This window comes from Haemorhous mexicanus, chromosome 14, assembly GCF_027477595.1.
Source record: "Haemorhous mexicanus isolate bHaeMex1 chromosome 14, bHaeMex1.pri, whole genome shotgun sequence".
Taxonomy (NCBI): domain Eukaryota; kingdom Metazoa; phylum Chordata; class Aves; order Passeriformes; family Fringillidae; genus Haemorhous; species Haemorhous mexicanus.
Genome location: NC_082354.1, coordinates 13,445,930 through 13,472,834, shown reverse-complemented (window position 1 = coordinate 13,472,834; position 26,905 = coordinate 13,445,930). Strand labels below are relative to the sequence as shown.

At 47.1% G+C, this 26,905-nt stretch overlaps 1 protein-coding gene across 1 annotated transcript in view; it reads left to right on the top strand.

The window, feature by feature from the left end:
• HS6ST2 (heparan sulfate 6-O-sulfotransferase 2) overlaps positions 1-17,504 on the top strand; it is a 127,203-nt gene extending 109,699 nt beyond the window's left edge. Inside the window, exon 2 of the mRNA XM_059859022.1 lies at positions 14,671-17,504. Within this exon, the coding sequence (XP_059715005.1) occupies positions 14,671-15,373 (703 nt within the window). The 3' untranslated portion in view covers positions 15,374-17,504. The remainder of the gene's footprint in view (positions 1-14,670) is intronic.
• Positions 17,505-26,905: the final 9,401 nt, after the last annotated feature.

The following is a 26,905-nucleotide window of genomic DNA, read 5'->3' as shown; positions in this document are numbered from 1 at the left end:
ACCATAGAGCTATCTAAATAGTGGTTTTAAAATAATTGTGTAATGTTGATGCAGAGTTACAGTTTCTGCAGGCAGGAAAAGGCAATTCTAGTGGCAGATCTGTCTCCCCAAGAAGTGGGATGTAACACCACTCATAAATAAAGCTGTTTAGATGAATTTAGCATCACTTGCAAACCAGAAGATTTCTGCAACGCCTTTGGGTAAAATGGCTCTGGCAGGGTTTGGCAGGGCTCAGCTCTCCAAGGGGTGGGAAGGAGCTGGATGGGCCATGTCAGGTGTATTTTTGGTAAAGGGTGCTAGCCCTGTGAAACTGAAGAAATTTAAATGCATTTAGTAGCCATAAAAAGGTCAAAGCTCTGACAACTGTGTGACATCTCTTGGTCAGTCTTGCCCTGTGTTTGGCTGGACCTGCAGACAGGTTTATTCTGCAAAGCAGGGATGTGAGCTGTACCTCTGTTGGCCAGTACTAACTAGGGTTTGGCCAAACAGATAGTATTTAAATATATCACTTTTATTAAGAAGAAAAGCTCCCTAATCTTTGCTTTGGGAAAGTATGAGTGATAGCATCTCTACTTTCATAATCTTTTTGCAGTTCTCACATGAATATATGAAAGAATTTAATAATGTTCTAGGTTAGAAAATGATCATGCATATGCATACATCTTTAAAATCTGTCTTTTCTGACTTTCTTTCCCCTAACTTACGTCAAGAGAGGAAGCCAGCAAACGATTTCAATGTATGATGCATCCAATATCACCTTTCACATAAACAGAAAAAATATGCTTCCTCTGTTGATGTGATGAGACCAGGATGCATTTAAGTGTCTAGAGAAAGTGTCATTTTGTTTAAAATAATGTGAAGAGGAGCCTAGTCGCAGTATGTTGAAATGAGTTATGGGGGTGCTGCTGTTTTAATGACAGGATGGGTGAGATGCAGCTGAAGATGCTGCTGTTGTGCCTGAGCCCTGGCCCAGACTGTCACTGCTGGGATCCCTTTTGCACTTGCTGCTCTTGTCCCATCCCTGCACAGATGCTTTGCCAGAAAAGCCCACTCAGGTGGTGTTTAGCTGTGCTTTAATCTGGCCCCTCAGTGGATTGCTTAGCCTGCAGATACAATGGAGTATATTAACCTCAGTTCAAAACCCAGTGTAATTTTGTGGGAATGAATTGTTCAGATAAATTTGGTAGAGCACAATTTCTTAATCTGCTAAATGGGGAAAGACAGTGCTGCCTGCAATTTGGGAATAAATTAGATTATTCTAGATTAACCCCTCCAGGATGAAGACATAGGAAAAAGCTGTTGCTGCTCAGACAGTCGATTTTCAGGTTTATTTATTGCAGCAATCCAGCTGCCAGTGTGACTGAGAGCAGAGCCTGAGCTGCTGCCATGCACTTCACCATGCTCTGGAGCTCCTGTCTGCTGAGTTCAAATGCAGGAGCATCGATCTGCTGCCAGCCAGGCCACGTACCCAGGCACTGGGGCACTGCTTTGGCTTCTCTCCCTGGGGACAGAATTCCCAGGTGTGTTTCCCTGGGGGTTCAGGAGTTCATTGGAAAGTTTTGTTCAAGCAGCTGTGCTCCAAGACAAGCTCAGTCCCTTCTGATCTACGAGCGCCCTGCTTGGTTCCCTTCAGGAAGAGGTTCCCAGGGGGGCTTAGAGGAGCACAGGTCTTGCACCTTCACCCTGGGTGCCAGCATGGTGCTGGATTCAGTGACAGTGAGCAAACCTGCACACAACAGGCAGAGCCCATGTTGCAAATGCTTTGGTGACTGAACATCACTGCCTGTCTGCAAGGCTGGCTTTGGCCCCTCCACCTCCAGAGCTCCAGTCCATTTCAAAGCAAAATGGGAAAAGTCTGGGGTCCAAAGGATACATGCCTTGGCCTGTGCAGCATCTCCCTTTGTCTGATCCTTGCTGGAGTATTTCCGTGTCCCAGGGGTGTCTGCACAAGCTGAGTGATGAGAGCAGAGCTGGTGGTCCCAGACCTGTGCCAGCACAGGGGCATGACAGGAGGGGTGCCCTTCCTTGGAGACGTGGCTCAAAGCTGATTCTAACAGTGAGAGGAGTTATTGCTCAGCACTGTGAGTGGTGAGAGGAAGTGTTCAGTGTATTACTTTCTGGGACACCTTCCCAGAAAACGTTTCCTTGTCATAATTGCAGCACTGATGCCATAAGCCCCGGCAGCAGCTCCCTTTTAGTGGAGATGAATGGAGTGGAGTATCAGGAAAGCTTTCCAGGATTCAGTTTGGTCACAGCCTGTTAAATCAAGAGCCTGTTCCATGAGGGCATCATGTGCTCCTCAGCCTGCCCACACACAGTTAAGAGGGACAGCTGAAAACTCACTGTGTTTGCTGTTTGAATCTGGGGGTGCTGCTGCATCTGTTCCCCAGGAGTCACTGGACTCACACTCTCTCCTGGTGTGCTGTCTGAACTGGATAATAAAGCTCCTCAAAGCAAGGACCACATTTGCCATGGTGCTGTCAGTCCAGGAGATGAGAATTCCCAGGTCCTCCTTGTCCCCATCCACATATGTGGCTTCTGTGTCTTGAATTCTATTTCATGTTTTGTAAGAGGGGAGAAATAAACACGTGAAGCTGCAACTCTGATCTTAACCATTGAGGGGTTTTTGGAAGGATGGTAGACCAACAATTAATGGAAAAGCTTCTGTCTTTACTATTCTGTTGTTCCCTGGTGATGTGGGACTTGGCACTGGTGGTTCCTGGAGGGACACTCATTCCATCCTGTCCCTTCCCCTTGGGGGCACCCTCTGAGGGGGCTGCTGAGTGCTCCAGATGGGTAGGGAAGGAAATCTCAGGACGGGTAATTGATATGAGTGGAGTTCACTGAGGAAGAGGATGAGATAAACAAATCAGGTCCTTCACGGAGATGGAGGTATCAGGATCACCTCTTTGCTTGCTTGAGTAGGGCAGTTCCTCAGTGCTCTCCCCCTTCTTACCTGCCATGCTTTTCTGATCTACAGAGTTGTGCTCCCCTTTGTTTCCTCATTGGAAACATTTGCTTGGAGGGGGACAGCTGGGGTTGAATTTCCCAAAATTTCCCAACTTTCCCAAAGCTGTGCTCTCAACACTGGAGGGTTGTGGTGTTTCAGATGGGTAGGAGAGATGCAGTAGAGACAGAACTTAAAGCTGATGATTGGTGAACTGTAAATTTGAGCTGGAAAATGTGGCTGTACTGTAAAATTCAGGACACCATCTGTTTCATTGCTTACTTGCAGTAACATTTGTACTTGATAATTAAAATGTCACACACATTTTTAGCCAGAATAATCCATGGAGGAGTAGAACTGTGTCTTCTGAAAATCTTTCAAGAGATACAGATAGGAACTAAACTGTTTTGAACCATCTCTTCCTGCTCATAGAAGAGTTTTGCTTCTTGTCTTTTTTTGTTTGTTTGTTTGTTTCCTTTTTTTCTTTAATGTTTTGAGGACAAGGTTGGGGGAGTGGCAGATCCTTTTGGAAGGAGCTGTGACCTTAGTGAATAACCCTACATGTCATGTGGCTTATTTTGCTTTAGGTTTATCATGCTGGGTTTATCATGTCCCTTCTGGCAGGGGTAGGTTATCTTTGGCTTCAGCTGAAATCAGCTTGGTTTTAAGGGTTTCTCAGCTAGCCTAAGTAAGACTTCCCTCCAGCTGAGGGTTCAATGTGATGCCTGCTTTTTTGGCTGTGCGTGCTGAGGGCTGAGAGCTCAGGGCTCAAGAACTGCAGTGAGAAGCTGCTCAAAGAAAGGTCAGATCTTGACCCAAGCTTGTGATACCCTCACAGTGAGAGTGCCAGAGTAAAGGATGAAGCAAGTAGCCCTGTTCATGGGCAGTGGAATTGGGTGCTTTTTGCTTAGCAGTGCCAGTCCTTCAGCTGGCACAGAGGGAAGCTGGACTACTCTCCTTGCCCAGCCCAGGTTGTTGCCTCTCTGTGGTGGCCTCAGTTCAGCTGCCACTTTGGATTGAGTTTGCTTCATGGCACTGAAAAGATGGAAGAAGTGAATTTGCTTTTGACTCTCTGCAAGTAGGATTTTTAATGTCTTAATGCTACAGATTAATTAAAAATATAGGGAGCATCTGAAATCCAGAAAAATGCAATGTGTCTGAGCTGATGTCAGTGCTGAATGTGCTGTCACTGACTGCCAGGAAAGCATCTGATGAGATTTTGCCAGCTCAGTTTCCAGCACACCATGAGCTTGGACCATGTGGATAGTCCTTCTGGGTACAACACAATGCACACATCCCTGGGTTTGTTCAGGGTTGCTGTATGAGAGGCTAAAGTGTCATTTTCTTTTAACGTGGCTTTCTAAGGGCATTGTTCTCACTGATTCAGACTGAGTAAGATATACTTCTACTAAATGTTTGGGGTGGAACTAGCAGAGGGAAACAAGATATTCTGCACATCTTGTAATGTTTACTTAGTCTTGCTTGCTTAGCTGATGTAAAACCCCTCCCAGCTAAGCTTTGACACAACAAATGCATCCATGGAGTTTTACTAGAAATGCACTCTGCTGTTCCATGAAAATTTTAAATCCAGTTATGTCAGCTGTGTGTGAATACAAGTTTTTAAATCCTGGTCTGCTGGGAGCCATTTGGAGCTGAGAGTGTTACAGTGCATCAGAGTGTGCCATCAGTAACAAGTCAGGATTAAAGATGAAGTCTGCAGAGAAACCACAGCCTGTACCTCAGAAACACTTCCCAACCAGCCAGGTGCTTTCAGGGCTGTTTCCCATCTTAAATCAAACATCCCAGCATCCGTGCAGACCTTGTACGTCACAGCTCAAGATGCATCCTTGCAGGATGAGGTCCTGTGCTTCTGCCAGGAGACTGTATTGTAGTGTGTGAGGCAGGACTTAAAATATTCTAATTGTCTGCTATGAAATTGCAGTTTTGTTCCCTGGAGTAGAAAAGTGAGTTTAAATCATTAACGCCACAAGTCTCAGTGATGATTACGGAAATGTTTGCAAGTGACTTAATCAGTATAGTTTGTCTGAGTGGCCCATTTTAATATTATTGCACTGATTAAGTTTTCTTAGCTAATATGTGTTTCATTTCCAATTCAATTAAATGAGAATCCCCTTCCATTACATGATATTACAGTAGTGCCCTAGTGGGGCAGGAGCACACTTGGTATTTTCAATTGATACAGATTTCTTCATTATGCAGTCTCATGGTGCTCAATGGAATCAATGAGAGCTGAAATTAAAACTGTTGAAGTTGCAGCTGTAAATACACTGTCCTTTCCTCTATCCCTCTTTTGGCAGCAGGCTGAGAATTTCATTAGTATCAGTTCATTAATTACATTGCAAAGATGTTTTCAATAGATGCTTGCTTTTGACAAAATTTTAGAAAGACTGGGAAGGATTTTCCCTGGGTTTCTGTATATGCAATAGTCATGATAAGCAAAATGTAAGTTGCACTAATGTGCGTTTTTTATGTGCTGTATATCCTCAGTTTAGTTTTTAAAAGCACTTTTGTATAACCTATCATGGGATGTATTAACTGGCGTATGGAAGATTATCTGCAAATGGCTTGTGAAGGAATTACGTTCTTTCGTGTGAGCCAAGCCTCCTCCTTTTATGTATTATTGAAGAGAATTGATTGAGCTCTGATATAGTAACAAATGATTTTATAAATACCTCTCTGGAGTTAATTTCCCATTGTGGGAGATGCAGAGCTCTTGGGGCTGATCGTGTGATCTTTTTCTTGAGAGCTCCAAGGTTTCTCCAGCGCCAAGGCAGGGATGTTCAATAGTAGCTACTCTCATGTGCAGAGGAGTTGGGAGGGGTGTTCAGGCAGTGATTATGAATTTGCAGTGAGTGCTCAGGATATAGGATAAATCATAACTTCTAAATACACATTGATGTGTTCATGAAGAAGACAAGTGTGCATGCCAAGCTGAGTCTGGAGCCCTCCACCCCCACTTCCTCCTGGATCGTGTTAGCCACAGAACTGGCAAATGAAGCACACAGGGTTCAGTGATCTCCTGCTTCCCGTGGGTTGGCTGGTGGCTGGCAGGACGAGTGTCCACAGACCTTGGGCAGGTCTGCTGTGACAGCCCCTATCTCATTTCTCTGCTGCTGTGTAGCTCCATGCAGCCACGTGTCAGCTCATGCCCTCTGCTTGTACACACAGAGCCTGTCTAAAATACGGGTTTTATTTGATTATTATGAGTATTTTAATCTGGTCAGAGAGAATGTGGCTTTGCGCATTTAAGACATAGCTAAAATATATATGGATATAAGGATAAAGCTTTTTTATTGCTAAATATATGCTTTTTATAAACAAGAAGTTGGATTTTTTTTAGGATATAATAAATATTTTAGCATAGTTATTCTGGCTCCATAAGTGCAATGAAAATGTTAGCCTTGGCATATCAATCGCACTTTACAGATGACTGTAATTTCCTGAATGTCAAAACTCCAAATTTCTCTACTAAGCAAACTTTTCAGTGGCAAAATAGATTGCCTCCATAATATATCACTGTGTGCAAGAAAAAATGAAATCTTTATGTACTGTATTATGAATCAATGAGGCATTAAGATTCTTGGAAGGGTGAGTGGACTCTGGAAAATGAAAAACTGCCACTATTCCATCTCTGTAAACCACTGCTTATGGAGCGCAGGCTTTGCAAACCTCGATCTTTGCCACCGCAGAAATATCAGTTACTCGTTGAAACTAATTCCTGCAGCAGCATTTAGAAGGGGTAAATACTGTTGTAAAGATCTGATTTATAGCAGCATCCTGTGGTTATTCCCCAGCTCTGTTGCAGTGGCCTCCTTTTTGCTTTGGGATATCTGCCATGCTTTTTAATGAATCCGTAACAGCTCTGTGGTCGGGGCCATGCTGTATCACTCCTGGAAAATGTGTGTGATGTGGCTCCGGGAGCTCCAGGGGACAGGGACAGCTCCTCACACTGGGAGTAGGAAGGTGCTCCTGGCACTCTGTGGGTGCCAGAGCTCAATGTTTCAAAAGACATCGCTCACACCTGAGTTTTCTTAATGTGTATTAAGAGCAAAATTCAGCTCTGCCTCTGTTTATTAAGGGATAATCGCCCTAGGCAAGAAAGGCACTTTCCAAAGCCAAGGCCTTGCATGCTGCTGAGACCTCGCAGATCCAGTGTCACCTGTGCTGCAGCTTGTCATCCAGCACGATGGAGGTGTGGCACACACTGATCCTCCTGTGACCTTCTCTCTCCTTTCCTTGCATTTTACCTCCCATGTTTTACCTCTGCACCAGTGCTGCTCTCCATCCTGATGCCTCTGTCATATAACCAAGCTCGTGAGCTGGGAAGCTTTACTGCTCTAGATAGGCTGGAATGGAAGCTGGGGGTTTCCAAAGGGCAGTTCAGTCCTTTATCCAGCAGGTCAGGTGGCTGGGATGGGTCTGGGCCCCTCTGCCCAGCATTGCCACCCTTTCCCATGCCAGACTCCAGGGTGGAGGCAGAGCACAGGGGACTGGCACCAGCAGCTGAGTCAGTTTTCTGTTTGCTGAGTCTAAAAACAGAAGCTTGCTTCTCTTTTTATGCACTACTGGAAAAAAAAAAAAAGTAATTTAAAAGGTCACTATTCTTGCTGAATTGGTTGTGAGCAGGGGTGTCCTGCAGAGATCTTAATAATACAGGCAATTATGAAATTAATACCACTCTGGCAGATCTGCAGAGCTGCTCTCCCCTCTGCAGGCAACACTGTGGACAATTATTTTGTGCGTGAGGGTAGCTGGGAGCTTGTGCGTGTGTGAGGCTGCATATTTTTTACTTATTTAAAGCCTTGTTTTCATTATCTTTGTTTGCATATGCCATGCCTGCACATATATGAATGTGTACCTTGACCTGCTAAATCGCTGCCTTCCTCTGTGCCTGAAATGCTTTTTTTCCGCAGATCTTTCATTTTTGGTAATTTCACGGGCAGTGATGGGCTGATGTAATTGCTGTTCTTGAAAAATCCAGCTCCTTTTTATGGGTTTCTCTGGCACTTCTCTCCTGCTGCTGTTGCTGTGGGTAGGCTGCTGGCTTCCTACCCCCACCATTAGTGTTTCTAGACAAAACATCTCTGTGATTCATTGGGTGCTGATAGAAGTGAAAACATAATGATTACTTAGAGGAAATGTAAATTTGCATTTGCTAACAGCTTTAATTCACAGTCCTGAAATACTTATCTCCTTCCCTTCCAGGCCCTTTTTCAGAGCTAATGCATTATTTGCTTCTGCCACCCTGAGACCCAGAGTAAAGGAATATAGTCTGGGTAGTCTTGCAGGCTGCTGCAGAGGAAAGGGGTGTTTGTTCCCCCTTCTCTCCCTCCCCATAATCTTCATCCATCACTTCTTTAATGAAGAAGGGATTTGTTCATTTAGATTTTACTGTACTTTGAATTTTGGATGAGGTGGACCTGGAAGTTTGGTTTCATTTAAATGCCTGAATATAGAGAGGTCTCGTAGGAACAAGTAGTAGCCAGCCCAGGGTCCAGCTGGGCCTGAGCTGCACTGAGGTCTTTGGGGAGAGGAGAGAAGGGGCCAGTCCTGTTCCAATACCCCTGCTCCATGGTCTCCTCCTTGCACAAGCCATGACAGTGGCAGGGGAGGCCCTGGCATGGGCAGCCAGGCTGCAGATCCAGATCCAGGGCATGGAGGCAGCCATGGAATAGTGGGCATGAAATCTTCTCCCTGCAGCTCAGGGGAACTCAACAGCCCCCCTTGCTCCTCTCCCACTCCCAGATGGGTTTGTTGCCACTGTCTGTGGGGCTGGGATGCCTTGGAGCAGAGCAGCACTGTGGGAAGCCCATGGGCCACGAATGCATCTCCACTGCTGCCATTGCCATCCACATCACTGCTGGGAAGCATCTGGGACCAATCTAGAGTGGATGCAAACATTTGATTCCAGTGCTGCCTCAGTAAACTTGCCAAATATTTTGGCCTCATCTCGGTGAGTTATGCTGTGGGAGCAGCTCTTGGCAGGGAAGAGGTGTTCTCGTTTTGGGGGGAGGTTCCAAGCAGGGGTGGTTGAGGAACGAGAGGCTCTCACCAGGATGCTCACCCCGGTCCTGATTTGTGTCTCTAGGTGACAGAGTTTGTTAAGAACCAGGATGAGTCACAGTATTAAATGAACACTTTGCCTCTCTCTGAGTGATCTCCAAACAGATGCCTGACTCCAACAAATTAGGCAGCAGCGGTATTTCTCTTGGAGGAACAATTTGTGGTATTAGCAAATCAAATTCTCAGTGGGCCACTCTTGATGGGAATTAACCTCAGCTTCTGGGAGCGAAGCACTCAGCGCCCGGCATGGCATAATTGAGTTTGACTTCTCAGAGAGATGTGGTGGCCATGATTGATGGGCTGGAGACCCTCTGCCAGAGATTAAAATCCATCAGCAGCTTTGGAGCCCACGGGGAGGGCTCCTCAGAGCACAACAAGGAATGTGAGACTCGCACCATTCGCCTTCCTGACCTTCTATCATTGTCTGTGACTTTGCTGTCAAGTAAACCTGAGCAGGGTCAAATAATCCTGGGCAGGGACATTTTCCAGGTGGTGTGGGATAGGGAGAAGTGCAGGACACTGCCTGTTACACAGTTTCTCAGTTTCCCCACAGTTGCTGGGAGCAGTGGAGGAGAAGGAGATGGCGTCTCAGATCTGTGCACAAGGCCACAGTGCAGGAGCATCTTCCTGTGGTCAGATGAGCTGAGACAAGTTGCCATCTCAAAAAAACCCCCAAATTGCTCAGCTTTTAAAAGAATGAGTATGTGGCTACTCTTTTATAAGCAAGCTCTCTAGATTTTATTCAGCAGCATGAGCAGTTTGTGTGGAGGGGGGAAGGACATGGATGTCCTTGTGCTGCTTGCTGGCTCTGGTGATTGTGCGTTGTTTCTGGTGCTGAAGTGCCAACCCTACAATTATTTTTCTTTTTTCCATCCTTAATCCTTTGCATCATATGCAGAATCTCTGCTGCAGGGTTTTAGTTTGTTTTATTTGCATTTCTGCTGGATGTGGCACAAATCTGGTCTATCCCTTTGCCCCCTGCAACTTCAGGATGAACTTTTCTTTCAAAATATCCATCACCTGGACCAGAACTTGGACTCGCACTGGCCCATTCATGTACTACAAAGTCCATGAACTGGGGAAAAACCCCCACACAGATTTGGAAACTTAACAGATTTCTTTGCCTCCCCATCTCCACCACTCAAAGAGATGGAGACACTTGTATAAAATTGCGTCCCATTCACTGCACAAGCCTCGTCTGTGACTCCAAATGTCCTAGCCAGGCTTGCCATCTGCCTGAGCTTGACCTAGATACAAATGGGTGTGTTTGAGCCAGCTTAAAGCATGCCTTTACTTTTGCATGGTGAATGGGACTGCCCCAGTACTTTTCCTGGAAATCATAGCTCTACTTCCTCAGCCCTGTGCTGAAGCTGTGTTTTCCTGCGTTAGTTTGCCCCTGGGAACAGCCTGTTGGGGAGATGGGGATATTTCTGGGGCTGCAGTGCTCCCTGTGCAAAGGCTGTAGGTTTCTCACCCTCAGTAACCTACAAAGCCCTTCTTGCTACAGCCTCATTTCTCAGCAGAAATGGGAAAAGGTCACTCAGTCCCTCACCTACTAATCCACTAATGGATGTAATGGTGAGTGGATGTTCAGCTTTCAGCTCCCCTCTCCAGTCCTTACCTCATAGTTCCATCAAGCCAGGCTCAGGTTTCCAGGCTGAAGCCATGGCAGCTGCCAGCATCTGACCTCCAGCCTCCCTTGACCTCAACAGGCAATTAAACAGTGCTGCAGTGGGGTTGGGATGAGCTGTGCTCTGACTTCATGCTCTGATTCTGGCCCATTTTGATGCATAATTAGAGTCCCCCCCTCCTCACCTCTTTAGTTCTGCACACAATGAGCCCCTGAGCACTGTGGTGTGGGTACCTGCATATCCCTTCCCTGGCAGCTTCTCCAGACTCTGAAGTCTCTGGCTTCACTCAGTGTTGTCATCCCTTGGGATTTCACAGTTCCTTACTTGGATTTCATTTTTTTTTTGTTTCTTTCTATTTTTTTTTATTTTTGCAATTCGAGGTTTGATGCAAGGATTCTTTCAAAAACTGATAAGGTTGGAAAAAAGGGAAGATGTTTGGCAGAGGTGGGGAAAGGGCTGGCAGAAATGGACTGTGTGACCACAGGATTATCCTTCAAAGCAAATAGGTGCAGCATGGGGAGCAAACTCAATATTGTGGGACTGTTCAGTCCCCGTGTTCCTCAAGGAATAGCAGTGCTCAGGGAGAGACCAGAAGCAAGTCACTGTCACACCATCCCACATTCCTGATGCCTCCAAGGTCAACCTACTTTGTGAGCTGCCCTCGAGCTCCCTTTCTCTGCTTCATGGCCCCCCAAGTTCATCAGAAAAGCCATGATCATGTTCTGGTGAGTGCAGCTCTGAGCTGGAGGAATGATCCACAGTAGTTGGAGCTCTACCTGCAAACGTGTTGTTTTGGGCTCTGAAGCACACGCTTCAAGGAACGGGCAGGAGCTCAGCACCCCTTTGGTAAGGCAGCAGAAAGAACAAGCTGTTACCTACAGAGCTAAAAATAATTGCAAAGCTTTAAGTCTTCCTCAGTTGCAGCAGAATGATGCTCCAAGTGCTGAGGGCCGAATTCATCTCTGGCACAGCTGCTTTCCTGGAGCTGCCATGATTCCTAACTCAGAGGAGAGGCTTGGGGCAAAAGCTGATGTTCCCAAAAGGGTCAGTGCCTCTTTTGGTAACATTGTAATAGGCAGGAGAGAAATGCATAAAATTGCTGAGATTGGGCCAGCAACTGACAAAGCATCTCTCTCTAAGACATTTCTTCTAATTTTTTGAAAGCAGGATTCATCTGGGAAATAACAAGGTGGAATAAGTAACAGCTGCAAGCCTGTTTCAGCCAGCTGTGCTTAGACCAGGGAGGCTATGGGCCCTGCCTGGGGCATTCCGTGAGTGTCCCTGCCTGGCATCCTGAGCTCAGGGTGCTGGGGAAGCCCAGACACCTCCATGCTCAGTGCAGAGTCCAGTGAGCACCTTTACTCAGCCTCATCCCCCGCAGTGTCCCTTGACTGCAGCATTTCCCGGCAGGCCCAGATGGAGGTACCTGCCCAGACGAGGCAGCCCAGGCTGACAGTGCTCTGTTACAGCACAGCCTCTCCCCCAGCACACGAGTTTTTATTCATTCTTTTGTTTTTACAACAGCAGCCAAGGGAGACGCTTTGTCACCCCCTGTGACCAAGGAGCACAAAGGGAGAGTGGCTGAAGAGTTTGGGCTATAATAAAGCGCTCACTGTATCGATCTTGGCTCAGGATTTGTTTCCCTTCTTGCATTAACTCCCCATCGATTTCTGTGATGACCTTAGAGCATACAGCCTGGTTGGCCTTCTCCTGCAGCTGGTAGCACCCCTGTGCCTGCACCCTTCTCCCCTGAGCTGAGCTGCTCATGGGCCAGCTCCTGCAAGGGGCTCTGGGGCAAGCAGGGCTTTGCTTTTGCCCCCACAGTCATCAGAGGTTTGCTGCTGTATGTTAGTTGCTATAGTTAATGTAGAAGTTAGTGCTGTATGGTTGGGTCATTATTTTAGTGCAGTGTCCCAGTAAACTAGATCCAGGGCTCAGGAGTCCTGGCAGAAGGTAAAGAAAGGGCTTGGGGTTGCCCCAGAGATGCTGCATTTCCCCGTGCTGGGGATCCTGACAAGGCTGTGTTGCTGCTGCATCAGAGGAGCCTGAGGCACAAGCATAATCAGGGACAGCTCCTGCTCGTTGGAGCAGCTGGTTGAGGTGGTGCTCATGGAAAGCCCTTCCTCTTTGCCAGGTTGGGTTCTCCAGTGCTACCAGAGACCTGCTGAGATAAGACAGAGCAAAACTCTCCCCATCTCTGCAAGGAACAGTGTGGGGTTAGCAGCTGCCACTCACTCATAAAAGTGAGCTTTATTCTTGCTCTCTCTTACCTCCAGCTCTCACAGTGTAATCCTTGAATGACACTTCTGTGGAAAAGGACCTTCCTTGGGATTGTGGTGGGGACTTCTTCTCCCTTTGCTTGTGTGAATCTGTGGCCAAATCCCTCTGAGCAGCGGGGTGGCAGCAGCACCACCCCAGGTGAGCATGAGGATGGGGGTGGTGCTGATTGTGGTGTCCCAGCTCCAAGTGTTGAGTGCTGTTGTTTCCAGCCACTGACACTGTTCTGGGCTCATTGGCTTTATTTGGCTTTGCACATTTATTGTACTTCCTACTTAATTATTCATGAGTGTGGATGCTCTAAATACGAAGAGGAGTGGTGATTCTCCAGGTTTTCTTTCCCTGTGCAGTTGGATCCTTTTTGTGCTTGTGATTCACATTTTAGTCTGTTCGAAGACAATTTTCTGTAAAACATTGACATCTAGTGGCTTTCCTGCCAAAGGAAACAACAGGGAACAAGAGTTTGACTTCAAGGTGACCAGTCACAATGTCACTTGAGAAAGCAAGTTAATGTCCTTCTCTTCCTTACACATCATCAAGGACGTGGTAATCACACCCCAGGGGCTCAGGGCTCCTGGGCACACACTCCTTGGTGTTCTCCTCCTGGAGGAGTGGCCTTCCCTGGCAGGACAATTTGCTTATTGAGCTACTTTAATTCCACTTGCTTAAGCAGATGGCTGGCATCCTGATGGTGTTCCTCCAGCATGATCCAGGGGAGGCCTTGGTCATGTTAGTGGAGGTTCAAAGAGCTGTGTCCACCTTTAGGCTGTGATGGTGGACAGCATGGTGTTTGACGGTGGCTATTAATGTGCAACCCAGAGTGAACTCTGGGCAAGTTCTGTGGTTGAACTTGCAGCTTTTCCAGCTGGTGGCCTGATGGGTTCCCTGTGGCAGTGTGACCCCCACGTGTGCTACTATCCTGTTGCTTCAAACCAAAGCCAGCACCTCTCTTGAAAAATGTTTTCTCTTACAAAACGCTGAAATGCATCCTTTAATTTCTTTTTAGTCACTTAGCTCTCCTCTCTCATCATTTCAGTCCTGTATCAGATGCAGGCAGGAGAACATAGCAGGATTTACATGGGTTTTGCCAAGGTTGTTGTTAGGGTGAAAGTGGTTTGGGGCTTCTAGGTACACCCCATTGATCTGGCCTGCAAAAGGAAAGGTCCTGTAGGAAATGCCTTCCTCAGAGGTGTTATGGTGCTCTGGGGCTCGTGCAGCTGAGACCCACAACTGCTCATCAGGAACATAGCACAGGCAGCTCCTTGCTGTCTGTGGAAATCTGTCAGTGCAGCTCTGTTGTACAAGGAAATTAAAGGAGCCAGAGCTACCTGTGTCCTGCTTGGGTCATGGCTTACATCCTGGGGGATACTTCAAGTGTTCTCCCAAGGTCTGGGGCGACCATCAGTTGGAGCACCAGCAGGAGCATGTTGCCACATGGACAGCCCAGCACAGAGGGGAGTCTTGGGTTCCCTGGGCCTCTGTAGAGACAGCACCAGTTAAACAGAGACAGCTCTGTGTGTGTGCAGGTAGATGCAGCCCTTCACACTCCCCCCGGGGATTTGTTCAGCCGTCCTTCACCCTGTGGAGGTGAACTCACAGAGGAGCCTCTGCAGCAGGGCTGCTGAAAGCCTCTTAAGTGCATCTGCCTGTTTGTATCGATTTTGAGCGTTAATGCGCTCTGTGCTGGAGACACACGGGACTGAACGCTCTGTTTTCCTCTCCCCTTGGCAGGAATTTCTACTACATCACCATCCTGCGTGACCCCGTGTCCCGGTACCTGAGCGAGTGGCGCCACGTCCAGCGCGGAGCCACATGGAAGGCGTCCCTGCACGTCTGCGACGGCCGCTCCCCGACCACCGAGGAGCTGCCCAGCTGCTACACCGGGGACGACTGGTCGGGCTGCTCCCTGCAGGAGTTCATGGACTGCCCCTACAACCTGGCCAACAACCGCCAGGTCCGCATGCTCTCCGACCTCAGCCTGGTGGGATGCTACAACCTGTCGGTGATGCCCGAGGAGCAGAGGAATAAGGTTCTGCTGGACAGCGCCAAGGAGAACCTGAAGCGCATGGCCTTCTTCGGCCTGACCGAGTTCCAGCGCAAGACTCAGTATCTCTTTGAGAAGACTTTCAACATGAACTTCATCTCGCCGTTCACGCAGTACAATAGCACAAGGGCCTCCAGCGTGGAGATAGACAAGCAGACTCAGCAGCGCATCGAGGCCCTCAATTTTTTAGACATGGAATTGTACGATTATGCAAAAGACCTGTTCCTGCAGCGGTACCAGTACATGCGGCAGAAGGAGCACCAGGAGGCGCGGCGGAAACGCCAGGAGCAGCGGAAGATCCTGCGGGCGAAGCAGGCGCACCTGCGGGAGCAGGGCGAGAACAGCTCCAGCACTGACTACACAGGGAACGTGGAGCGGTGGCGGCGATAGTGGGGGGCACCTGCCAGGCAGAAAAGAAGCAGAGCCCGACCCAGCCTGCAAACCGAGTGATGCTTCTCGAGGGTCTGAAGCAAAAAGAGGTCAAAATGTTGCCTTTGCAGTTGCCTTTGCAGTAAATGTTGTACTGTACGTGGAACACTTAATCTTAGCGTGTAATTAAATTGTCCTTTTTAGGTTTGTTGGATTATTTATGAAATACAGGAGCCGTCTCGGCTCATCGGAAATGTTTGCTTGGACATTTATTTAAAAGAAGTGAAAGGAAAAAAAAATCCTTAAATTAGTTATGAGTACAAAATGGGATGCTGAAAAATGTTTATGATGCTCGGCTGAAATCTATCTGGGAAGCAAACTCATTTCCTAATAACGAGCATTTAGCATACTCTCACAATACAGTATATGAACAAATCCTTTTCCTTTGATTTTATCTTAATTTTATTTTAATAATGTGTTTTCAAGGGCACCAACTGCTTCTGATATTTACCAAGTTAATGAGTGGACGATGAAGGGAACAGTAAAGGTCTAGAAAAATTATTGACTAGTTTTATGTATAATATTGGCTTTTAAAATGAATAGAAGTAATTTCTCTAGTTATATAAATATTTAAAATTTTAAACTTTTTCTACCTACTGCTGTTTAGAGTTTTAAGCTTGGTCTATCTCATATTAAAAAAAAAGAAAAAAAATACATGCATACTTTTCTGAACTCAATGCCAACGTTATAAGACACTGTTTCCAGAATTTTTCAGGGCAGTATGATTTTAACCATTCTGGAAAAGTTACAGCACATTCTCATGTTTGTTTCATAAAGCCTTCTCCAAGTTATAATCCTGTGACAGTGTCTCATTTTAAGTCTTTCTTACCCATTAGAATACATAATGCTGAATTTATCATTCCTTAATAATTGGTGGTATAAACTAGATGAAATTATGTTGCTGATATTTGTGTAGTGTCTTTAAAAAGTCATAAAACTCTCTAATCCCAGCAATATTATAAAGAGAATTGCTCAATGGAAGTAGATTTACACTTGAATTAGGATTTACTTCCAGTAAATCTTTGCTACACCAGATAAGAACAGGGCTTTTTTTTTTTTTTCCTATGCTCTTGAGCCCTTCATAGCGATGACAGATGAGGACTGGAAATGAGGGAAGCCAGTTTTTCCATAGCCATAGTTAGAGGAGGAGAAGGAGTGTGGTGCATGGGGTGCACAGCTTGCTCCCCAGCAGGCTCTGCTGGGCTTGGGCTGCGGAGCTGGAGCGGGATCCCCGCAGCCCTCCGGCCTCCCCAGGCCCACGGGACAGCAAACGTGGTGTGAGGGGCTCCTACAAATCTCTATGCAAAAAAATACAAACCTCTGCAAGGCTTGGGCCAGACTTTCAGCAAGCTCAGAACATTTGTGCTGCAGTGCTCCCGGGCTTGGCACCGAGCGGAGGCAGCCGGGACGGGCCCTCTGTGCCCCGGGGACACGACGCTCACAAGGCTCACTTGCACTGTTGCCTTTCACCTGTAATACTCTATACACCATGAAGGCAGGGGGGCAGGAAATGAGGCAGGAGGCTTTAAAAACACCTTACGGCTCCACGCCTAAGTTACCTGGAAGTGGTTTTACATCTGATGTTATGTGGCTGCCTGGGGGCAGCAACCCTGCCAAGGGCAAGGGGAGAGCAAAGCAGCAGCAAACCAATACCCTGCATTAGCAGCTTTGAGAAGAGAATAACTTCATGTACAGCTTTTTTTTTTTTTTAAATGAAAACTGCAGTTGCCAATATGATGTCTCAGTTGTATTTTGGTTTTCACTGCGGAAAATAATTCGCTCTTGAAACTGAAAGGCACTGCTGTAAACAGGACTTAACTGTGGGCGAGCTGGAGGCCTGTTGCAGGAGGTGCATCTTGTTTTTATGCTGTGGTGTGCATGGTTTACAGAGACTAGTTGCATTTTCTTTGTGTATACTGTTTATTGTATATAGGGGATGTACGAATATAAGGATACCATTTTGTCATAACCATATCAAATTCTACTGATTTCCACTGTAGACGCTGTCTTATTGTGTAGATTTACAGGCCAATCCACTGACTTTGATTGTGTCATTTAACAATAGAACTGATAAATAAAATTTAACTACAGACTTCTGATTTTCATGTGATTATTTCTTTTTCTGATGATGTGTTGAGAGCCGCATGGTTGAGAATGGATGGTAATTCCAACACGAGTGAAATAGCAGTTGACAGCAAGTAGGTGAATTTGAAGTCATAGCTTTTCTGAATTGTATTTAATCTACAGCTTTCAAGGGCAAAACCACTTTGGGCTTTTGTCTGGTTCAGGAGTTACTGCAGAGGTTTCGACTTCTGAGCAGCCCTCAGAAAAACAAGCTGTGGTTTCTGGTGATTTTAAATATGATTGTTAGTGGTCTGAAGCATTAAGGAATTTTTTCCTCTGTGTGTTCATATATGTGTGTGTACATATATGATTTATTTTTTATCCTTTATGAGATACCCACCCTCTATGTTGATTCTGGAGGATGCTGCCTATCCACTGACTTCCAGTGCCTTCCACTGTATCCCTTCTGTGGACACAAAAAAAAATTGACAGAGACACCTTCCACTGTCCCAGGTTGCTCCAAGCCCTGCCACCCTGGCCTTGGACACTTCCAGGTATCTCAGAGCAACCTGTGCCAGGGCCTTACCAACCCCACAGAGAAGAATTTCTTCCTGATATCTTAGGTATATCTTCTCTCTTTCAGTTTAAAGCCATTCCTCCTTGTCCTATCCCTCCATGCCCTTGTCAAGACTCCCTCTTCAGCTCTCTTGGAGCCCCTTTAGACACTGGAAGGGGTTCTGAGATCTCCCCAGAGCCTACTCCAGACTCTGGATATCCCCAGCTCTCTCATCCTGTCTCCAGAGCTGAGATTCTCCAGCCCTCTGAGCATCTTCTTGGCCAGAGATGCCACAAAGATACTTTTTGACAGTTTGGATGGAGGCATTTTTTCTTGCTGTCCCACAAGTCCCACAAATTTGCCGGGCTTGCAGCAGGACAGTTGACATGAAGGTGTCCACAGGAGACTTTGCCTTGAATTCACCTGTGAGGACAGAGCTGCCCTTCTCCTGTGAGTACCTGCAGGGGCATCCTACCTCTGTGAGGCTTTTTGAGCCCTGGGAGCAGGGGGTGGAGGGGTCTGCCAGCAGATCTGCATTTGACTGGCTTTACAGACAGGTCTGTTAGTGCACTGAGGGAGTGCTGCAGGAGCTGCTAATGGGATGGAGGTCATGTGAGATGCCTCCCTGCAGCTAAAAAAGCACCCAGCAGTGAAGTCTGGCCTAAAACCAATTGGGGTTGCCTTTTGAGGGGAGTAATTTGACAGCTGAGAAAACTCTTACTGCAGGAGGGGAAGGATGGAGGAGCGGGGGATGTGTTTGGACAGACAAACTTCAGAAGCTGAGGAGCTGCAGCAGTGAGTCAAGCAGCTCTCAAACCCTCTGGCAAGTTTTGAAAAGCCTGGAGACACAGTAAGAAAACTCTTTGGAGCACCAAGATGCCTCTTAAGTTTCCATGGATGGAAAGGGATGTCAGTATCTCTGGCACTGCCAGACCCACCTGGGACAGTCAATGTGGAGCCCAGGGCTGCTGAGGAGGTGGTGATGTGTAGTGCTAAAATTAATGTTAAACAGAAAGTCCTGGTTCCTTTTGCCCTCCAAAAACTTGGGAGAATTGGGAAGTTGATAACTGTGAGACCCGTGTGACCTTGCAAAGGGCTGTATTTGGGTCTTAGAGTTTGGGACTGAAGCTTTCCTAAGGGTACCTGGTTATGGAAAGGCTGTTGGGCATGAACTGCTCAGCTGATTTTTGTAAGGGACCTTTGCATCCTCTTTGTATGGCAAATGATCCGTTTCAGTGTGCTATAATACGTTTGCTTTCAGTGATTTAATTTTTGAGTAAAAATGAACTAATGAGCTTTTTCATGTAGTTTTTTTAATTCACACATTATCAAAAATATCAGAGCCATGGGTAACACCTGACAGATGCCAGTGCAATTGCTATTTCATCTGTTTCTGCTCATGAAATCAGTGAGGAGAGGAGAAGAAAACCTGATACATCTCCTCTCTTAAATTTGAGCCAGAATTATCAGGTAATTGAGGAAATCTGTCAAACTAATGCAAACCTTGAGCTGCAGCCCTGAGCTGCCAGGCTGGCCCAGTACTCCAGGGAGGCACAAAGAGCAGCTCTGGGTGGAGAGGTCATCCTTACAGAGACATCTTCTGCAGGAGAGGTATTTTCCAAGCAGGGGATAAATTTAAATCTTTCACTTACTAGAAATATGCCTGTCTCCAGAGCATTTGGGTGGAGCTGGGGGTGGTTTGGTTATTGCTGTACCCTACTGGGGTGGCAGTGCCTGAGAAGGGAGAAGTGGGGAATCCTTCACAGGTGGGAATGGGGGTGCTGGGATGGGGATCTCCTGCCACCAAAGTGGATGGAGCCCTGCCACACCAAGCAGTGATCCAAATGAGGGTGGGCTCCAGGCTCTGGGGGCAGCTGGCACTGTGTCCTTCCTGCCTTCCTGGCAGCTGTGGCTCCACGGAGGAGCAGCCTGCACAAACCTTCCTGAGCAAATAGCCCAGCATCTGAACTCTTACCTATGAAATTCAATTCTGGGTTTCCTAAAGCAATCTCCCTGTTCCACCAGCCTCATCAGGGAAGAGTGTAATTTCATTTAATCCATTTCTTGAGTTCAGAGTGAGCAGCGTTGCCATCATGCTAATATCACTGCTCTGCCATCTCTAGAGACGGGCTGACGAGTTTGGGCCTGAAATCGAATTTAGCTCTGAGCTTCCAGAGGATCTATCAGCCAAATTACCCGTGGTCTCTACCCAGCAGCTCTGTCATGCAGTTTAGCTCTGTGAGGATACATTAGGCCAGGCAGGAGAGGTTGTATCACTTTTTGTTTGGGGAGCAATGAAATGCTGAAACAATATATATGCAAAACAATCAAAATAGTTATAGTGAGAGCTGAGTGTTCATTTTCAGGGCAGTACAACCACTGCCTTTTTGGTATCCTCAGCTATTTTAATCTGTTCCCTCATATGACTGCAAATAAGGTTTTCACTTGATAGGATGTGCACAAGTAGTTGTGGACATAAACCTCTATATAAGCTAGAGAGATTAATGTCAAATATATGTATTTTCTGATGGGCATTCATGGGCAGAGGGATGCAAATGGGTCCTGGCACAGCACTCACTCGAGCCCTTATTCTGATAACTGTCTCAGCTCCACAGTATCAGTTGGTGGCCAGTGGCACAGTGCTTGTTTTGCCAATGAATAGCAAACTTTCTGATACATGAAGTTTGGGAATTATGAGAATTATAGTGGGAAATTGATGAGTTTGGGGGATGTTTAGACCAAAGGAGAGATTTTGGAACAGCTGTATGGATTGAGGTTCTCAGCTCAGACTTCATTGTCCCTCTTCAAAACTACATTCTTCTTTTAAATTCTGTCTTCAGATTGTAAAGGCAATCTGTAATGAGCTCAAATGATGTACAAGCTGAATTAAACCTTTGAAAGCAGATTAAATGGTTTAGCCTGACTTGGGATAGGAATATTGTGACCTTTTCCTTTCAAAACATCCTACAAATGTAAGATGTTGGGTTTTGTGTGGGCTGTGGCTGTAAAGGATCTCTCTCCCCTTTGCTCTCATTGATTGGTATTTGATACAGCACCAGCTCTGTAATATTATTAATATTAGGTGAAGCAGGTGGAAAGTGTTCTTTTGTGCCACATAAGCAGGTGAATAGGGGGGTTATGCCTCGTGGGAGATGTGTGCTCCACAGGGGGGACTGGGAATTTCCCCTCTGGGCATGGCAAGCTGGGAAGAGTATTAATAGACATCATTACATTAGAATAATTGCTGTGGAATCAGCAAGCGCGTACATAATCTTTAATGCCTGGGAAATCTCACACAGTTTCAAAATAATTAAAAGTGGGATTAATCTAGATGCCAGACAACGCCTGCCTAATTACTAATGAATAAAGCTGTCTGAATGGCTGCAGCACCCTCAGCAGCATCAGTCTCTGAAGTCAATCCCCTGCTAATGGGTCCTTGTCCCTGTCCAGGTGAGAGCCCACCGGGGATGCCCTGGGGAGGCTGCTGGGGACAGGACACACGGGACAGGGGGCCCAGCCCTCCTGGAGCATCCCTGGATGTGCAGGTGTGCTCTGCATGTGGCTGAGAGCTGCCCCCGAGCCGGCCCCACGGGGATCTGGGGACGGTGCAGAAAGCGATTTTATGGCTGGGTGAGAAACAACAGCTGGGCAGGGGCCCTCAGCAGCAGCACACATCCCAAACGTCAGCTCGGCAAAACCCCTCCTGTCCAAAGCCCAGGCTGGCTGGAGCTGGTGCTTGCTGACAGCTCACAGCCTGGGCCAGGCAGGAACTTCTGCTCCCAGGAGCAGCTTCGCAGTTTTATGGGGCTGTAAATACACAAAGAGCTAAAATTCTCCCAGCAGGGAAGGTGCTGTGGTGCACATCCCCCCGGGAACACACTGGCACAGCTGGGCACGCTGCCTGCGTGTCCTGGTCTGGTGGGCAGAAGCCACCACACCCAGATGGACCCCAGGTGCCACTGCCTGGTGCCCAGCGTGCCCCATGGTTGTTGGCAGACACCAACCACAGATTTACAGTCATTACCAGGATTTTTGTGTTCTCTGAAGACTTGCCACACCTGGGGTAACTCCTGCTGCTGGACTGAAGGCCAGGAATTCCCCTTCCCTCAGTTCCCAGGGCTGGTGATGATGTGGGATAACCTCTGCTGCTGCTGCTGCTGGGAAGTGCACTTACTGCTGCTGCCTTTGCCCCGTTTGTTGTAATCCTTTGAGGTTTTCTTATGGACGTGTGTTTATTTTGATTCAATAGCAAATCACATGGTTAGCCCCTGATATCAGAGGAGCTATTGCTGGGGTGCACAGATGAATGCAACGAGCAGGTCTGGGTGTATTGCTTATTTATATATAGAAAAGTTATGGGTGCTTTGTGGGAGTAATGGATTGAGAATAAGAAATAGTGATATGCTGAAATTTAAAATACAGAAAAATATATTCTTACAGTACAAATGTATGGGAATAATGAGGAGGGAATCACAGAACTGATTCCCTCAGGTCCTGTGCTCCAGTGCCTGAGTTTGCACATGGAGGACTCGCACCTGGAGGTGGCCCAGGTGGTGCCAGGTACCACCACTGTTGGCAAGCAGCTAAGCCAAGAGGTGACACATAGGCAGCTATTGCCAGGAGGAATGGTGGAGAGCTCTTACCCTAGCCAAGGAGCTTGGAATGTGACCATCATTCTGGAAATCACTTTAGATTTGTGAGCTGTGATCTGCTAATCCCCTCCTCAGCCAGACATGTTTGGGACCTCACATCTGCGGCTGCTCAGGGTGGGTGAGTGGGGGCCTCAGGAGGGACAGTGCCCATGGTGAGCCCTTGTCACAGCCCTGTGCCCCCTGCCCTGCCATACCGTGGGTACCACTGCTGTGTTTCAGCTGTATCCATTCTGGGATTGCTCAGATCCTGCCCAGGGAGCCCACGTGCACCAGGCTCTGCCAAAATAACGCTGCCTGCTGGGGCTGATCTGATGTGCCAGGGAGGCACTGCCAGCACCACGCCAGGCAGAGGGGGAACAGTTGGCAGCAGCAGCTTTCCCAAACAGTCCCTTCCATCGTGTCCTCAAGTTCCATCGTGGAGAGAGCACAGATTATAATTAAGGATGTCCTGCCTTCCTCTGGTGCCCTTCAGAGCACGTCCCTCACTGTGGCTGCCTGGCTGTCCGTGCCTGTGCTGTGTGGGTGGCTCTGCAGGGTCACTGTGCTGCTGCTGACTCACTCACCGTGCCACTTCCCCTCACCAGCTGGTCACACCATTGCAATGCTGCCTTTTTATTTTTTTAATTCTCTTTTTATGGCCTTGCTGAGAAAATGCTGCATTGGCATCAGTGTGTACAAAGTGCTGCCTGCAGAATTCTACGTCCCTTCCAGGGCCTTTCAGGATGTCACTGCCAGTCTGGAAGGAGTCGTGCTGGCTCTTTGTCAAACATCACATTGATTTTAAAATTACTCTGATGGCTCTTTAAGGCAGTGCACTTTTTGTGGCCATCTGCATTTGTCATAGCTGATCTCTCCCTTTCCCGTGGAAGGGCAGAGGGGTGGCATTATCTGGTTTGGCTGCATTGATTTTCTGGGAGTGGCAGGTCAGATTTTGGATGGGGAGAAGATGATCAGAACTGAAATGTTGGACTCTCTGCTTTTTCCCACTGGTCCCCAGCTCCTGAGCGGGATGGAACTGACAGAACACACTCTGCCAGCAGAGATTTTCCTCCCAAGACACCTGGGTGGTGGATAAGACAACAGTGCTTGGGCTGGAGGTTTGTAAAGCACGGACCATGAGCTGTGATAAAGGGAGGATGGGGTCCACATACTCCTGCCTCCTTCTTTGCTGAATCTGGCAACCCATGCCCTAAATCCTCACCCCTTTGACCTGGCTGCTTTTCTGTCACTTCTGCACAAAAGTGAAAGCCAAACCAAAGGTTGCAGAGCAATGTTAGACATTAAGATGTAAAGGTAAGTCATTCTGCAAACTGCAGGACAGCCTTTCCACGGGGGTACATACAATCTCTGTATCTGTATGCTCAGCTGTTAACACTGTAAATGAAGTACAATGTTTTTCAGATTACTGAATCATTGTTGTCAGTAGAACAAGCAGCCCAAGCAAGCTGCCAAGGCAGGAGACGAAAGAAATCATTAATTTTATGTTTCTGGTTAATGCAGAAATTTCTGAGTGAGGGTGATTAACTGCTGGAACAAGCCACTGAGGGGAGCAGGGGATCCTGCAGCTCCTGCTGTCTCCAGATGAAGGCTGGCTGCTGCTCTGCGAGGGACACTTTGGCCAGATAAAGTTGCATTCTGTGCAAGGGCAACCAGCTGAGTTGTGGAGGGAGCCCACCAAGAACAGAGGCCAAGTGGAGACAATCCAATCATCTCAGCCACCCTTAACACTTGTGTGGTGCTCTTGGAAAAGGTTCTGCTGCTGTGTGGGTCCTGAATATTTACAGGTCAGTTCATTCTGTCCCCTTAAAGAAATATCTCAGCTGGCACCAGGCTCTGGGGCAGTGGTGCTGTCCCCTGTGCCTGTGGGGATGGTGCAAGAGCTGCAGGGTTCTGTCCCCTGCAGGATGCTGTGCAGGGCCATTCTGTGCAGCCCTGGAGCCTTCCCTGGAAGGGAAACCCAGGCATGGAGAGTGCAGCACTTTGCATTTGGGGGTGGGTGGGAGGCTGCCCGGAGGGTGACAGCGTGGCAAAGCTGCCTTCCATCAGTCAGCTGCATGACAGAGCTCTCCTGCTTTGCAACCTGTGACCATTTTATATATTGGTCATTGATATATTGGTTATGATAGAGGCCAGTGGTCCTTATCTGACCCTGGCACTGCTCATCTTCCTCACAGACCTTGTGTGGGGGTTGGGTGCATCCCCTGCAATTGCAGCACCATAGGTGGGAAATTGTTCTGATTGATTCTCAGGGAAGATAATAATTAAGCAGGATGTACCTTGGATTTTCTTGACCTGAGTGTTGGGGTGTGGTTAATTTCTTTTGCTTTGTCTGATGGTCAGCCTGGCTCCTCAAGGGAGGGCTCAGCATGCAAGGGAGCAAAGAAAATGCAGTCAGGATAGGAGGGGACTTATGGAGCACATCTCAAGGTTGACTTTCTTGTGAGACCTCAGAGAAGAGCCCATTTCTCAGGGCCCCAAAGCCAAGGATGCTCCTTACCCTAGGCTGTTGTGTGAGGAAACCTTTGCTGGTGATCATGGGGAACAGTATTTGATGTTCCCACCTGCCAAGCAGCAGAGATGCCTGGACATCACCACCCAGCCTGATCTTGGCCCCCACCCAGCTCCAGGATCTCTGCCCTCAGGGCAAAGTTCTCCCCTCTCTGGCCCCATCTGAGGGAAAAAGAGGCATTTATTGAAAGGATTTCTATGTGCTGGCCAAGTTCTGCTTGGTATTCAGAAGTGGAAGAAAGTAGGAACCGTAATATTTACATCCATACTGATTTAGGCTTTAATTTAGGCAATATAATGCAATCTTTCTCTGGACTTTAATAGCTTTTCTATTATTTTGCTCCACAGCTACTTGGAAATGTGAGCTCCTTTACTACGTGACTACTTAGACCAATAAAGGAGCTGTTTACTTAACACGTTGCTTTGCAGGCAGCCTCCTGCAAGTCTGCTGGTGGAGGCTGCCTTTGTCCATGGCTGTGAGTATGAATATGCATAATTAATAAATGTTATTTGCTGGACATGTATTCCTGAGTGTCTCAGCTCTCCTTGACCGAGAAATTCTGTCTCTTTGAGATCTAATGAAAGGTTTAGACTTTTTAATTTATTTTCTTAGATTAGTCTCAGAAAATAACCCTATTATTCTAAAAGGTAGATTAGTCCCTGAGGAAGATATGAATAAATGAAAAAGCAATAGGTGAAAAATAGGCCAGAGCTGCTATTACAGAAGAATCTTCCTGACCTTTTAATTTTTGGTTCAGAAACACAGGAAATCAAACTGTGAGCATGCAAAATTCAGCCTGCTGCTCCTGCAGCCCCAGTAGCTGTTTTCTGTGCAGGAGTGGCAGAACTTCTACTAGAGCAAACATCTTCTCTGGAAATAGACTTAACACAACAGTTACTTTAAATGTATTTTAGGTTGCATTGAGTGCACGAAATTCATTGTCTGTGTTCAATTCCATTTTGGGTTGTACACACTAGAGGGAGCCATGGAAAAACCAATCCCCAGCCTGCTGCCAGGCTCTTGCCATTCTCCCCAAAGCCCTGCCTGCTCCTGACCTCTCCCCGGGGAAAATGCGTGTCTTTGAGGAGCAAACCCTTAAAAAAAAAAATAAAAATAAAAACTGTAGGAGCAGTTTGTTGAAATTTGAAATTAAAGTGCATTGCTTGAATATGCTGGTGTTGATCAAAATTTTAGATGGAAAAAGGTACTTATTTCAATACATCTAAATGTTGCCTTTTGACACGGTCCCAGGTCAGGTGGCATTGGTCCTTTTGGATGTTGCCCTGAATTCCTCTTCCTGACTGAAACATTGTGCATACACCCCGGAGGTGCTTTTATACAGTGTCCCACTCTCAGGAGGACATCCATTGTTGAAGGTATCCAGGAGTCAATTAAAATGTTTCAGGAAACAGAAAATTATTTTTGCAACTGTTTCATCTGAGATTCCACGTTTCTCCTGTTTCCCAGATTTTTGTGTGCCCACCACCCATAAATTCACCTAATTTCTTCTTAAAGTCCCCTGTGCCCCCAATACTGATTCCCAGAGAGGGGGGTCCTTGGGGCTGGGGGAGAGGGAGCTCCTCTGTTTTCCTTCTGCCAGAGCCCTCTTTGCCTTGGGAAACAGGGAAAGAGAGCTCCCAGCAAAGTCCAGATTCTGGCGGCCTCCTGAGCCCCCATTTACCTCAGCTAAATGGTGCTTGTTTATAAGGCAT